General features: G+C 41.3%; 2 protein-coding genes across 3 annotated transcripts; one reads left to right on the forward strand and one right to left on the reverse strand.

Annotated features, from left to right (window-relative positions):
• Positions 1-164: 164 nt before the first annotated feature.
• LOC107828152 (glutathione S-transferase zeta class) lies at positions 165-6466 on the forward strand. Its single transcript, XM_016655415.2, has 11 exons — positions 165-322; positions 449-551; positions 641-697; positions 1094-1179; positions 1265-1336; positions 4243-4296; positions 4403-4478; positions 4900-4961; positions 5288-5347; positions 5854-5966; positions 6073-6466. Exons 1-10 carry the CDS (start codon positions 320-322, stop codon positions 5950-5952), a joined length of 672 nt encoding a protein of 223 aa, XP_016510901.1. The 5' UTR covers positions 165-319; the 3' UTR covers positions 5953-5966; positions 6073-6466.
• A 115-nt stretch (positions 6467-6581) lies between these two features.
• On the reverse strand, positions 6582-14798 carry LOC107828151 (uncharacterized). 2 transcript variants are annotated; one of them, XM_075238621.1, is made up of 5 exons: positions 14333-14798; positions 7657-7915; positions 7198-7593; positions 6972-7063; positions 6582-6876 (listed from the first exon to the last, which is right to left on the reverse strand). In XM_075238621.1, exons 1-5 carry the CDS (start codon positions 14449-14451, stop codon positions 6720-6722), a joined length of 1023 nt encoding a protein of 340 aa, XP_075094722.1. In that variant the 5' UTR covers positions 14452-14798; the 3' UTR covers positions 6582-6719. The 2 variants fall into 2 exon arrangements, with proteins under 2 accessions (XP_075094722.1, XP_075094721.1); XM_075238620.1 differs by having other exon boundaries at positions 7198-7915; positions 14333-14794.
• Between the last annotated feature and the right edge of the window lie 352 nt (positions 14799-15150).

Here is a 15150-nt window from a genome sequence, read left to right on the forward strand (position 1 = left end):
GCACCAATCTCCAGTATATTATGCTGGAATATTTTATGAATTTTGAACAGTATTTTCGTTTAGATTTATTTTTACATAAAAATTAGCTAAATTTCGATTAGTTGTAAAATTGTGACTATTTTTTCACTATTTTTAAATTCCATCCCAACTATTGTGGGGGCCGGCCTAGAGTACAATGTAATCGAGACGGGCCTGCCGGCCAAGCGGAGAATTTCAACTTTGCTGCCTAACCAGTTTGGAAGTGTATATGTTTCTCATATATTTTGTCCTTCTTGATCATCATTTCTAAAAGTCCCAGAAACTATTTTGACCATTGACGATGGTGAGTACTCACCTCGTACTGCCACTAATTATGTTGGCCAAAACAATTGAATCGGTGTTTAGTGGTAATCCTTACTTATTTGTTTAATTAATGGATACTCCACTTATTTGTTTGATGAATTCTCAGGCAGAGAGTGGTAGTAGTGGAGAGGAGTCAAAGAAGCTGCAGCTCTACTCATATTGGCGGAGCTCATGTGCATTTCGTGTCCGCATAGCTCTCAATTTGAAAGGTTTGATTATCTTCTCTTTGATTTCTTTGTCTATCATAAAAAAATAAGGAGTACTCTGTATTAATCCATTTTGTGTTTTTCCTTGTTAGGAGTGGAATATGAGTACAAAGCTGTTAACTTGCTCAAAGGAGAACAAACCAATTCTGGTTAGTCTATCCTTTGTTTTTTTGGGTGTTTAAGTTTATCGAATAATTAAAAGATTGCTTCTTTAGGAAGTTACAAGGAGCTGATGGTGATAAATAATTAAGAGTGAACAGTGTTCTTTTGCTTAACTTCCCACTTCAGGTGCCGTTAAGCCTGGCGCAGGGAACTTGAAAGTTGCTAACACTTTCGCTTTAGTTAAAAGAGCCTTCCCTGATAGGTTTATAGTTGTTAAGTTTATTGGGCAGTAAAGAGTGTGGTATTTGCAGTTAGAATGTTACATGGAGCTGCTTATTGTCATTAATTAGGATTAAAGATGAGAAATTGGGTTTGGGGGTGTTAAACAAATCATTGTAGGATTCTTTTGAACTTTTTTTTGGCCTTTGTAATGTGTGGAATAGAATACTTGAAGCTGAATCCCCTTGGATATGTGCCGACGTTGGTGGATGGAGATGCAGTAATTGCTGACTCTTTTGCTATCATAATGGTATGTTTATCTTGTGCTCTGCCATTAGAGTGTGTAATTTTTTATCATTACTACGATGGTGGTGATGGGAAGATTTCTTGGGCAGTATCTGGAAGAGAAGTATCCTCAGCGAGCATTGTTGCCTCAGGATCTTCAGAGAAGAGCAATCAACTATCAGGTATAAAGGAGAAGTGGATGATGGTATTTTTGGGCCATCAAGAGCTAAACTTCTTTACTATGAAAAAAGGAACTAAAGTTTTTTAGTAACGTGCACTTTATCAATAAAATCTTACCTTTATAAAAAAAAGTTTTTTATCGCGTGCTCAAGTTATCCCCAAGAGAGCTAGTTTTAAGTATCTCGGGTCTATTATCCAAGGTAACGGGGAGATTGACGAAAATATCGCACACCACGTCGGAGCGGGATGGATGAAATGGAGGCTCGCTTCCGGTGTTTTATGTGATAAGAATGTGCCGCCAAGACTTAAGGGTAAGTTTTATAGAGTGGTGGTTCGACCGACTATGCTATATGGGGCTGAGTATTGGCCAGTCAAGAACTAAGAATGTGCCGCCAAGACTTAAAGGGTAAGTTTTATAGAGTGGTGGTTCGACCGACTATGCTGTATGGGGCTGAGTATTGGCCAGTCAAGAACTACCACGTGCAGAAGATGAAAGTAGCATAGATGAGGATGTTGAGTTGGATGTGTGAGTACACCAGGAGAGATAAGATTAAGAATGAAGCTATCCGGGACAAAGTGGGAGTAGCCTCCGTGGAGGACAAGATGCGGGAGCCGAGGCTGAGATGGTTCGGACATGTTAAGAGGAGAAATATTGATACTCCTATTAGGAGGTGTGAGAGGTTGGCCATGGCGAGTTTGAGTAGAGGTCAAGGTAGGCCTAAGGCATAAGAAATACTGGGGAGAGGTGATTAGACAGGACATGACGCTGCTTCAGCTCAATCAGGACATGACCCTTGATAGGAGGGTGTGGAGGTCGGGGATTAGGGTAGAAGGTTAGCGGGTAGTTTCTTAGTTGCTCACCGATAGTCTTAGTAGCACGCATGTCCTTTCATATTCTTAGATTTTTATTGCGTTATGTGGTTTTGTTCGCCTAAGGTATTGTATTCCATGTTGCTATTATTTGGTACTACTTATCCTTTATCTCCCTCTTTTTCTTCTCTCTTCCTTTCTTGCTTTTCTTCTTCTTCTTCTTCTTCTTCTTCTTCTTCTTCTCACCCTTTCCGAGCTGAGGATCTATTAGAAATAACCTCTCTACCTGCATTAGATAGGGGTAAGGTCTGCGTACAGACTATCCTCCCCAGACCCCACTTGTTGGGAACATACCGGTTTTTTTTTTTTTTTTTTTGTTGTTGTTGTTGTTGTTAGTCGCGTGCTATGGCATCTGATTATTTAATATCATTGGAGGTATGTAGCTTAAGCTGATGGACCGAAATACTGAATTTTTGTGATGCAGTGGAATGGAAATGACTTGGTCATCAACTGGAAGCCCTGCTGAAACACTTCCCTCCATATTGGAAATGAGCCCATTGTTTTTAAACCCAATGTTGCTTATATGAATATAAAAGGAACTTAAGATACCTTGATCGATACTTATTTTAAAAAAAAAACGATCATAGCATGTCATTGAAATCTACTTGCTCTCAATCTATTTCTTTTTTGAGGAATTCTAAGAACCGTGTGCATCTTAAGTATTATCTTCCAATGACTTAGATATAGTTGCTGCTTGTTGGGTATATGTTTAGTATTTGATTGTTTTGAGAACTTAGATGTGCCTTGAGTAACTAAAATTACATAGCTTCTTCTTCTCAAATGTCTGTAACCTTAATATTTTGGTAATTCCAAGTCTATCTATTGTTGAGTCCACGAACAAAGTAGGATATTCACTTAGGCAGGTGAAAATACCATGTAGCTAGTGAAAACTTTGGGACTTTGCTATTGCCTATCTCAGAGTATGGGCCTTATTTGCTACCACTTTCACTACTGCACTGCTACCTCACATGAAATAAGCTGCGGGAAAGTTGTATATTAATTGTTCTGAATTCCGATAGCTCTTTCTCGACCTTTATCCCTGGTCTCTAAGTTTTCTCTTTGCCTCTTTTTTCTTTCTGAAGTATTCTTTTGCTCAAATTCTTGGAATTGATTTAGCAAATCAGTTCCATGAGGAGAACCAACAAACTAATTGACTGAATGCAAGTTATTCAGCTTGCAAACACATCCTGAGTTTAAAAACCATAGCTAGGATTGGCCTCTGGAAAATATATCAGGTACTCCTACCATCTTAAGGCTCTCTTGATCATGGTGGATGGTTAGGACTAATGGGTGATTTCCATAGAAGTTAGTCTTGCATATAATTTTCTTGGAGTACAAGAGTGACTAAAGAAAGAAGGAAGCTTATGTGATACGGGTTATCTGAGATCTCAGTCATGAGTATTAGTGTTAATTAGCATTTTCATGACGTTGAAGGGTGGAGATCTTGCATTTATCTGGTACTACCTTGTATCTTGACCATCTATTTGTATTTAAAATGTTCTAACAGCTATATTTTGAGAAGAGAGGTTGCTCAAGTGGAAAGCACCCTCAATCTCCAAGCTTTGTTGAGGGCTCGAGTCACCAATTGAGCAAAGTGGGGAAGGGCCTCCCTTGACTCCTTGAAAAGGGGGTTTTTGGAGGGTAGATGTAGGTTTACCACCCCCCCCCCCAAAAACCCCCCCGGAAAAAAAGAAAGAAATAAAAAGAGCGCACATTTCTTATAGTCAGCCTTAGCAGGTGAAACTAGAATTAAGTATTATATTTGGAAGCATATAAAGTAAGGTAATAATGTTACCTTGGGGGTTAAAAATATTTAAGGTTGAAATAAAACACAGTGGAGGTAAAAATGTTTTTTTTTTGCCTTTTAGTTGGTGTCCTCAATGTAATGACTATCGACCGTCATGTCAAAGAAGTATCTTGTCTTATATAATTTTGCTATAGATATAGAAACCAACGGCAAATTGGACATTTATTGTAAATTTTGTTTTCTTATGTTTAGAATTGTTACTTTCTTCTTCCATGTTTTCCGTTTCTGCAGGCTGCAAACATTGTTGCAGCAAACATTCAGCCTCTACAGAATCTTGCTGTACTTGTGAGTTTAAGTGATCATTCTGTTCGCTGGTCATATGAGGTCATTTCATATGTTTACAAATTCATATGATTTACTTTCTTTTTTTTTATGGCCTTTCCATTTGCAGAAGTACATCCAGGAAAAAGTTGGCCCAAATGAGGCAACCCCTTGGGTTCAAAATCATATACGAAAAGGATTTGAAGGTAATATTGTGCTTAATGCCTTTGTGACATAATATGAATCAATTGTAACTTAATTTCTGTCCCATAGTTTTTGTTTATGATAAGTATTTTTGTCCCATAATTTGAATCTGAATTCACAATATCTCATAGGACTAGATTCGGATACCATCTCTGCCTGCCTCTCCTTGCAGAAATTGAATGACATACCATTTCCTTTTTACCTGATATTTTTGGGTGTAGATACAAGATTAAAAGGGAGGACACCAGAAATTCTTTGAAAATTAGATATTGAGATGACCTACGGTCATGTAAATTGGAGTTCTTCCCCTTATCAAAAAAATTGGGAGTTCTTGCTTAAAATATAGAAGGATATGGTTTTGTTAGAACAAGGATTTATCTCAGTTGGTCTAGAAGTTTTCTTAACAGAGATTTGCTTTTGCAGCACTTGAAAAGCTACTTAAAGATTATGCTGGAAAGTATGCGACAGGAGATGAAGTTTACATGGTTTGTTTCTTTCCATTCCATATGTTGCTGCTTGCATATACACAAACAGCACTATGTCTTGATATTTGCAACTCACTGTGGCACTTCTAAGTCTTTTACCCCATAGGTCTCATATGTTTTCTTAGTTTGGTCAAAGAAGGTAAAGAGAAAGTACGCCAGAAGTATACATCCACAACACAAGTGTATTGATGAAATAGTGGTGACTTGTAAAATAGCAAAGCGCGAATTAGTTCACTCATATTACCTCTTAACGGACTGAAAAGATGGGACACTTTTATGCCATATAGTATCCAATTCAGATGCTTAACTTGTTTTGCAACTTGCAGGCCGACTTGTTTCTGGCACCTCAGATCCATGCAGCAATCAAGCGCTTTGAAGTTGACATGGTAGTGCCTTTATAGACATCCCATAGAATTTTATATGGTGTCGTGTGCAATTCTCAGATAATTAGCACCTCATCTCGTGAATTGTTTGTTAGTGGCATACATAATGAGCACCTAAAAAAGGAGTTTTGTCTTTCTAGAGATAGTGTTGCAAAACTAGCTTTCTTGATCAGATGAAAGGGTACTCATTTGCTGCTTTTTATTTGTCATGGTAGCCTTAATTAATTGTTCCCTGTTAGTTTACCTTACTGTGAATTAGTGTCTTGCCATTTCCATTATTTTCTAACTTTTATTCTAGTCTGTTCCTTCTTTTAGTCGATCCGCAGTTCCGCACTTCCAAGAAATAATTTTTCTCTCAAAAAAGCTAAATGGTATATTCATTTCAGTATTTCACTTGATTTACCTTAGTCGTTGGTGGAACTTTCATTGTTCTTAGGTGATCTTATACGTATGCATCTCTTCTCTTTAACGAATGTTCTCTTCCTAAAAGTTGTCAATGCAATGTGTAGAATCAATTCCCCACTCTGTTGAGGGTATTTGAGGCTTACCAAGAGCTGCCTGCTTTCCAGGATGCTATGCCAGAAAAGCAGCCTGATGCCACTGCCTGAGGCAAGAATCTCAGGTTGTTAATTACTTTGGAGTTAAAGAATACTTACTTTGTTCATTTATTTTTTTGCCTTAAATGGTCATACTTGTGCACTCAATATGGTTAGTATTTTAATGAGCAGGCTATCCATCTCCTTGAAAGTTCCCTTCTCAAACCGTTGACATACCTGCTGGACTTGCATTTCGGAGAATTGTTAGCTTTTTCTATTTCTAAAGGCATTATGACAAGGATGAGGATGGCGCCTGGTTCTTTCAGGCTAGATAAGAAAACTGGCGTGTTAATCCTTGCATGCTTGGCACCTGTGCTTCTAGTAATTTTTCCTTTTCTTCTGTAAACTGCTTTACTATCAATAAAAGTATGTATAGCTGTGTAAGAGAATACTGAAGTTAAGACAGTGAAATGGTATTGTACCTATGTTAAGAAGCCTAGGATGAACATTCATCCATCTATGTTGTGATTTGTGAGTTGTGAGTTATGAGTTGTGACCTACAATAAAGTTGCCTGCATGTTGAAAAGAGGACGTGTCTTTGCTTTTTTGTTTGGTTGAACAGAGTATTTATCAGGTCTGACTTCTGAATTAGACCTCAACATTTCGTTCTAAAGAAGGGAAAGGAAATTACATGAACAAAATGAAGAAGCAAAATTCACCATTAATCGCTTCAACGTTTTCCTTCGAAAGAAGGGAAAGGAAATTACATGAACAAATAAAAAGCAAATTCAGCATTAATCATGCGCACTCTAAATTAGGACTCAACATTTCCTTATAACCTACTCGCCAAGCTTTTCTGCCGGGGTTATCTTCAACTTCTTGCATTTGCCACTTCTTTTCGGTCTCATATTCGCGGCTGTAATAAGTTTATAGTCAGAGTGAGGCATCTCACTGACCTTACCAAACCATTCCTCATAAAAATGCCATACCTCTGACCTACTCAGGAGAATAACCAATAGCAAAACTTCAGACTTCAGCAAGCTCACAAAAATTAATAACTTGGAAACAGGAAAAAGGGTGCGGCAGCCTACCAATATGCCAAGAACTGAAACGGTGCATACTTTGCATAAATGTTTTCAACATCCTTTTGAACTTTCTGAATACTAGAGGTTCTTGCATGAACCTGGAATTTTCAAAACAGCAAAGCTGACTTAGATGCCTAATAATAAATTGATCCATGAGCATTTCATCATATGAACCGTTGTATATTGGCACATGCAATAGACCTGCCAAGGCAAATTTGTCGAGATAAATTACCTGTTTTAGATGCCTAATTGTTTCTGAATCAGTAGGAATAACATGGTAATAACCCAAGCACATCAGTACATTAGCACAAGTAAAAGGGCCAAATCCATCTAATTCTCTCAGCTGCTCAGCCATTTTATCATAGTTTGACAAGCTTGGGTTGCTATAAGCTTCTTCAAGTTCTTTCAGCTGAATCCTGCCTTCAACTATGCCCTTAGCAAGCTTTATAATGCGCCCAGCTCTATACCCAAGACCACAACGCTTTGCTAGAAAACTCTCATCAAGGCCTGCCAATTCTTTCGGGCTAGGGAAATTCCTAATCTGATTAAAAGAGCTCAGCTCTCTATCTTCTGAAGGATCAGGATTGAATGGTGCACTTATACTAACTTCACAAACTTCAGTTGTAGCCTGAAAAGAATCAGTTATTTCGAGAACATCTTTACCATCTGAAAATGCAGGTTTCACACTTACATCCGCTTTCCCTTCATCCACGATTTCTTCGACTTCTGTAAGCCTCTCCAATAAATTTCTGCAACATCCATAAACTCCAGCTCTTTTCCTTGATTCTTTTCCTGCTGGTGTTTTTGGACTGAAATGCTCAGATTCGGCAGTGACACCCTTCAATTGATTCAGATTATCAGCAGCAGAAAGCGACACAGCTGATGATGGACAGTTTAGCTCCAATTGAAGCTCACATAATGCTTCAGCCATGCTCAATGTCCTTGACCACCTACCCAGGGGTAGCAAATACAAAATGTAACTGAGATAATCGGCAAAGGCTACAGATTTATGAATATTTATTTTCGTTTATCCAGACTTCAATTTCACTTCTCATTACAGGTAGCAAGCAACTTCATTTACAAAATAGACATATTTATTAGCTTACTAACTTTATAATTGGCTTTGCTTCAATACAGGAAATGAGATCAGAAACACCTAACAAAAGTTTTGTTGCCCTTATTACCAATCAGTGCTATTAAATAGAGTTAACTACATCTGATAGTGTAATAATTTTTTACAGCTCAGTGCATTCAACGCTATTCAGAGAGCTTATGTATACTACACAGTCTCTATTCAGTGAGCTTATATATACTACACAGTGTGATGACTCGCCATGTCATCATGCCACATAAGTGCCATTTGGCATATATTAATGCCATGTGAAAGCTTACATAGGAGGAATGCTTGCATTTGTGAGAAGTTTCTAGAGAAGTATGGACATTTCTTTTGGAAGATCCTAGATGTTTATGGATTTGCTAGGAAAGTCCTTGGAATCTTCTAGGCTTGTAGAGAATTCTAGAGAAAGCCCTTATCTTGTAAATATTAAGGACTTGTGTAACAATTAATATTTGCACACTAGCCCCTAGGAGACTAGTATATAAAGGAGGCCATTCATTTGTAATTCATCAAGAAAACAATTCAAGTTCTCTCTAATATAAAGCTTCCATTAACAATTCTCTTGTGTTCTTTCTACCATTCTCTTAGCGATCTTGAGTGTAGTAAGGCTAACTTGGCATAACAAGAACGTGAGCAAATTGTCAAGTGCCGCACGTGTACTTAGTTAATTACTAAGGACGTGACAACGTGGTATCAGAGCAAAGGTTGCGACTAAGGGAATGGCGAACGACGGAGAAATTAACGCTGCCAACACTCAAGCCAACGTCATCCAGGATGCTGCTGGCAAGAGCGGCCGTAACAAAAAGAGAAATGCCACCAACAAGGGCCAGGAGGTGCCACCTGAGGTTGCGTCAAACGAAGGGCTTACATCCCAAGAACCATCTGCCACTGAGGCGAGCGAGGATGAAGTGGAGGTCCTGCCTGAGGACGTCTCGCTCGGTAAAGAGTGGGTGATGAAGATGAACGCGGGGATGGACGCCGTGGAGATCTTTGGCCAACGCTTGGGGAAGGTGGAAGGCACCCTTAGTGTTCTTGAGGGGCACACTCTTGAAGAGATTGAGAGCATCCGAAATGACTTGGAGGGACGTACACAGACCGAGATGGAACTAAGGCAAACTATCACTGCCTTAGAGTGCAGACTCATGGAGGCTTTGAGTACTATCGATGCTATGAAGGCAAAGATAGAGTCACTCGAGGAGCATGTTAGTGCTGGCGTGACCGAGGCAGCTAGCAATGTTGTGGTGACGAGGGAGGCCAAGATCGAGGCTCCCAAACCCCCGGTGTTCAAAGGTGTTCGTGATGCGCAAGAAGTGGAAAACTTCCTTTGGCACTTGGAGAACTACTTCAAGCACGGCAAAGTGAAGGACGACGAGGCCATGATCAACATTGCGGTGTTGTACCTCTCAGAGACTGCCATGCTATGGTGGAGAAGGAAGATGGCCGACATGGATAAAGGTATATGTACTATTAGCACGTGGGATCAGTTCAAAGCCGAGTTCAAGCGACAGTTCTTTCCAAACAATGTCTTGTACGAGGCAAGGCGCAAACTTAGGGAGTTGAAGCAAACAGGGAGCATACGTGTCTATGTCAAGGAATTCACTACCCTTATGCTTCAAATCCCCAACCTGACCAATGATGACTTGTTGTTCCACTTCATGGACGGGTTGCAAAATTGGGCTAAACAGGAGTTACAACGCCGGCAAGTCGCAAATATAGACCAAGCCATAGTGGAGGCCGAATCATTGATGGATTTCAGGCATGACAAACACGACAAAGGGAAAGTCAAAGAATCAAAGTTTAACAATGTCAAAGGTGGGGGAGACCGTGGCAAAGGCAAGGAGATACAACAACAATACTATAAGACTCAAGATTCCAAAAAGCTGAGTGGCCATCAGGGGTACGCCGAGAAGAAAGCGCAGGCCGAGAAGAAGGGATGTTACATATGAGGAGGGCCTCACAGCTTCAGGAATTGTCCCGACCTAAAGAGCCTTAGCGCCATGGTCCGTGAACGGAAGGAGCAGCCGCAAGGAGAGAGTTCGGGAACCGCACAGTTAGGTATGATCGGATTATGCGATGCTGTCACAAAGTAATCTATCCAACCTACCGAGAATGGAAACCAGTACGTGGATCTCACCATCAACAACAAGCCTGCTCGTGCAATGGTGGATACTGGAGCAACTCATAATTTCGTGACTGAGGCTGCCGCAAAAAGACTAGAATTGAAGCTTGCTCCAACCAACTCCCGCGTCAAGACCGTGAATGCCGAGGTACAAAATGCTCGTGGGGTAGCTAATGGAGTTGGTGTCAAATTGGGAACTTGGAAAGGTATGACAAACTTTACCGTAACCGCTATGGATATCTTTGACATCATATTGGGACAAGAGTTCTTTAGACATTGTCATACTTTGATCGATCCCTACCTCCAACATCTCTTGGTTATGGAGCGAGAAGGAGCTTGCATGGTACCTACAGTGTCTATGCCACACGGACAGAGCCAAGCACAACTCTCAGCTATGCAGGTTATAAAGGGGATCAAGAAGGGGGAGCCGACGTTCGTGGCAACCATCGCAAGTCTGGAGGAAGACAAGAGTTTTCAAGAGACACTACCACCTTGCATAGAGAAGTTGCTTGAGGAAAACAAAGATGTCATGCCCGAGGAGTTGCCTAAACACTTGCCGCCTAGGCGAGAGGTGGATCACAAGATTGAGTTGGAGCCAGGGGCTAAGCCACCCGCATTTGCCCCATATCGTATGGCACCGCCCGAGCTAGAGGAGCTTAGAAAACAATTGAAAGAGTTGCTAGATGCTGGTCACATTCGCCCATCAAAGGCACCTTTCGGCGCACCAGTATTGTTCCAGAAGAAGAAGGATGGATCACTACGCTTGTGCATAGACTACCGAGCACTTAATAAGGTCACGGTGAAGAATAAGTACCCAATCCCGCTCATTGCTGACTTATTCGATAGACTTGGGCAAGCCAAGTATTTTACCAAGGTGGATCTTCGCAAGGGCTACTACCAGGTTCGCATTGCAGAGGGGGATGAGCCAAAGACAACATGTGTGACGAGATATGGAGCCTTTGAGTTGTTGGTGATGCCTTTCGGCTTAACCAATGCACCTGCCACATTTTGCACCCTTATGAATAAGATTTTCCATCCCTACCTTGATCAGTTCGTGGTAGTCTACCTAGACGACATAGTCATCTACAACAACACCTTGGAAGAGCACATGAAGCACTTAAGTAAGGTTTTCCAAGTCTTGCGGGAGAACGGGCTATACATCAAGAGGGAGAAATGCGAGTTTGCACAATCAAAGGTGCACTTCTTAGGCCATGTTATTAGCAATGGCGAGCTACGCATGGACGAGGCTAAGGTACGTGCTATCCAGGAGTGGGAGGCACCTATAAAGGTAACTGAGTTGAGATCCTTCCTTGGCCTTGTTAACTACTATCGTCGGTTCATCTGTGGCTACTCAGCAAAGGCCGCACCATTGACTGAGTTGCTAAAGAAGAACAAGCCATGGGTTTGGACGGAGCATTGTCAAAGGGCGTTTGAAGACCTCAAGGCAGCTGTAACAGAGGAGCCAGTCTTGGCATTACCTGACTTTGCCAAGACATTTGAGGTGCATACAGATGCCTCAGATTTTGCCATTGGGGGTGTCTTGATGCAGGATAAGCATCCCATAGCATTTGAGAGTCGCAAGTTAAATGAGACGGAGCGGCGTTACACAGTGCAAGAGAATGAGATGACTGCTATTGTGCATTGCCTTCGTACATGGCGACATTATTTGCTTGGGTCGAGGTTCGTGGTCAAGACCGGCAATGTAGCTACTAGCTACTTTCAGACGCAGAAGAAGCTCACCCCAAAACAGGCTCGGTGGCAGGATTTCTTGGCCGAATTTGATTATGTACTAGAGTATAAGCCGGGCAAAGGTAACGTTGTAGCCGATGCCTTGAGCCGGAAAGCCGAGCTTGCTGCAATCACTTCAACAAGATGGGACATTCGTGAGGCTATAAAAGAAGGCATGCAACACGATCCAGCAGCCAAACAACTTATCGAGTTAGCTAACCAGGGCAATACGAGACATTTTTGGGTCGAAGACGGCCTACTACTTACCACAGGTCGGCGGGTCTACGTGCCTAAGTTTGGAGACATTAGACGGCGTATTATAAGGGAGAGTCATGACACAATGTGGGCTGGTCATCCAGGCCAACGTCGCACTACGGCCTTGGTTGAGTCAGTCTACTATTGGCCATGTATGCGAGATGACATAGAATGTTATGTGCAGACTTGTCTTGTCTGTCAACAGGACAAGGTTGAGCAACAAAAACCCGGAGGACTTTTGGAGCCACTACCAGTTGCAGAGCGTCCATGGGAGAGCGTAACTATGGACTTTATCACTTGCCTACCGAAGTCTGACGGTTATGGTACTATTATGGTGGTCGTGGATAGATTTTTCAAATATGCCACCTTCATGCCCGCCACACCAGGTTGCACCGCCAAAGAAGCCGCCAAGCTATTCTTTAAGAATGTGGTGAAGTATTGGGGCTTACCAAGGCATATTATCAGTGATCGAGACCCCCGTTTTACTGGGAACTTTTGGAGAGAATTATTCGATATACTTGGCACGGAACTGCACTTTTCCACTAGTTTCCACCCACAGACAGATGGACAAACGGAACGGGTCAATGCCTTACTAGAATGCTACTTGAGGCATTATGTAAGCGCGCATCAGAAAGATTGGTCAAGGCTCCTAGACATCGCCCAATTCTCTTATAACTTGCAGCGGAGTGAGTCCACGGGACGGACACCATTTGAGCTAGCCACAGGCCAACAGCCACAAACTCCACATTCATTACCAGCCGCGTTCGAGGGAAAGAGTTTGGGGGCTTATCATATGGCTAAAGGATGGGAGGAGCAGCTTGACACTGCTAAGTCTTACTTGGATAAGGCAGCTAAGAAGATGAAGAAGTTTGCAGATCGTAAGCGGCGTCCCACAGACTATAGAGTTGGGGACATGGTCATGGTGAAGTTTAATCCAAGACAGTTTAAGGCACTACGAGGCATGCATCAGAATCTGATTCGCAAGTATGAGGGGCCATTTAAGATAGTCGCCAAGGTAGGCAAGATCTCATACAAGCTTGACATGCCATCATATCTTAAGATCTACCCTCTCTTCCATGCCAGCATGTTTAAGCCCTATCATGAAGACAATGATGATCCAAGTAGGGGCCAATCAAGTCGAGCGCCTATTACTATCACCGCCTCGCACGACCGGGAGATTGAGGCTATTATTGATTACCAGGCCAGGCGAAAACAAGGGCAAAAAGCCACCGCAATGTTCCTCGTCCATTGGAAGGGGCAATCACCGGAAGAGGCCACATGGGAACGTTATGAAGATTTATGGCAATTCAAAGATAAGATCCGAGAGTTTATGCAGCAACATTGCGCCGCGGTCGTCGCAACATTAGGTGGGGGAGAGTGTGATGACTCGCCATGTCATCATGCCACATAAGTGCCATTTGGCATATATTAATGCCATGTGGAAGCTTACATAGGAGGAATGCTTGCATTTGTGAGAAGATTCTAGAGAAGTATGGACATTTCTTTTGGAAGATCCTAGATGTTTATGGATTTGCTAGGAAAGTCCTTGGAATCTTCTAGGCTTGTAGAGAATTCTAGAGAAAGCCCTTATCTTGTAAATATTAAGGACTTGTGTAACAATTAATATTTGCACACTAGCCCCTAGGAGACTAGTATATAAAGGAGGCCATTCATTTGTAATTCATCAAGAAAATAATTCAAGTTCTCTCTAATATAAAGCTTCCATTAACAATTCTCTTGTGTTCTTTCTACCATTCTCTTAGCGATCTTGAGTGTAGTAAGGCTAACTTGGCATAACAAGAACGTGAGCAAATTGTCAAGTGCCGCACGTGTACTTAGTTAATTACTAAGGACGTGACAACGTGGTATCAGAGCAAAGGTTGCGACTAAGGGCAGAGCAGGATACACTTCACCATGTCCTCAAACAATGTCGGCGATCTAAACACTCTCCCAAATCCCCTCTCCTTTGCTTCTTCACAAATCTCCTGAAACTTTCTCACTCTTTCATTTTCCTCCACTGATAGTCTCAGCATTCGCCTTACTTGACCCTAATATAAACAGTAAAAGTAAACCCCAAGCAATAAACCAAACTATACAAGGAAATGCAAAACGTACAAATTTTAGAAATACATAAGGAACAAAGAGTACCAGCAGAGAGCGTTGGTGTAAAGGAGAAAGAGAATCGGTGCCGAAAACACGAAGATGGAGAGAATGAGGAGAATCGGAAGGTTGAGATATTCGGACGAGATGAGATTTTTCGTGATCATCGTCGTTAATGTTTTCGGAGAGGCGCAATGGACGTTCTAGGGTTTTGGAGAGAGAGTCCCAATGGTTTGGGGCCATCATGAATAGGCCGTGACTACATACTGCTTTTTCCAAATCGCATGTAGCGCCGTCGCCGAGTGGTAGCTCCACCACCACGCTGTGGCGGCGATCGATCTCTTGCCGGTACTGCATTTTACTGGTGAGAGCCGTTGGAATGAGAGAGGAGGAAGAGGAAGAAATGACATAAATCGATCTATGTCATAAAGTTCACGCATTATAAATCTTACAAAATTAGACTAAGTTTTTCTTTTTTCTTCTCCCCTCTTCTTTGGCCAACCCTTTGTTCAATACCAACATATTATTATATCACATAACCTAATACATAAATTCTTACAATAATAGTAATGTAGAGTTTAATATCACATATTAGACGTGCTTTAAATAAAGTGATTTATATATTACAAAAATCATATATCGTATGAGTTATGCATATATTAATAATATTACAGATATTTATGTTGCACCCAAAGATATTACTATTATATAAGTAAAATTCTATATTGAAATTATTTTAGACCAAACCAAACAATCCTAGGTCTATTAGATCACCCCCTAAGTTGTAAGTATGACTATGAAAGACATATGTTTTGCTTATTAACTTGGTGTAAATATTGGGTGTGAGTAATTTTTATACACCAACA

This window comes from Nicotiana tabacum, chromosome 19 (genome assembly GCF_000715075.1).
Source record: "Nicotiana tabacum cultivar K326 chromosome 19, ASM71507v2, whole genome shotgun sequence".
NCBI classification, from domain to species: Eukaryota; Viridiplantae; Streptophyta; class Magnoliopsida; order Solanales; family Solanaceae; genus Nicotiana; species Nicotiana tabacum.

Excerpts from the sequence above, each read along its gene's own strand:
- LOC107828152 (XM_016655415.2), top strand. Across the intron at positions 1,337-4,242 it reads GAAGAGCAATCAACTATCAG|GCTGCAAACATTGTTGCAGC; the intron begins GTATAAAGGAGA and ends CCGTTTCTGCAG. Across the intron at positions 4,297-4,402 it reads TACAGAATCTTGCTGTACTT|AAGTACATCCAGGAAAAAGT; the intron begins GTGAGTTTAAGT and ends TTCCATTTGCAG.
- LOC107828151 (XM_075238620.1), bottom strand. The coding sequence starts at position 14,451 with ATGATCACGAAAAATCTCATCTCGTCCGAATATCTCAACCTTCCGATT. Across the intron at positions 7,064-7,197 it reads CAATTAGGCATCTAAAACAG|GTTCATGCAAGAACCTCTAG; the intron begins GTAATTTATCTC and ends TGAAAATTCCAG. Across the intron at positions 6,877-6,971 it reads TTTCAGTTCTTGGCATATTG|GTCAGAGGTATGGCATTTTT; the intron begins GTAGGCTGCCGC and ends TCTCCTGAGTAG.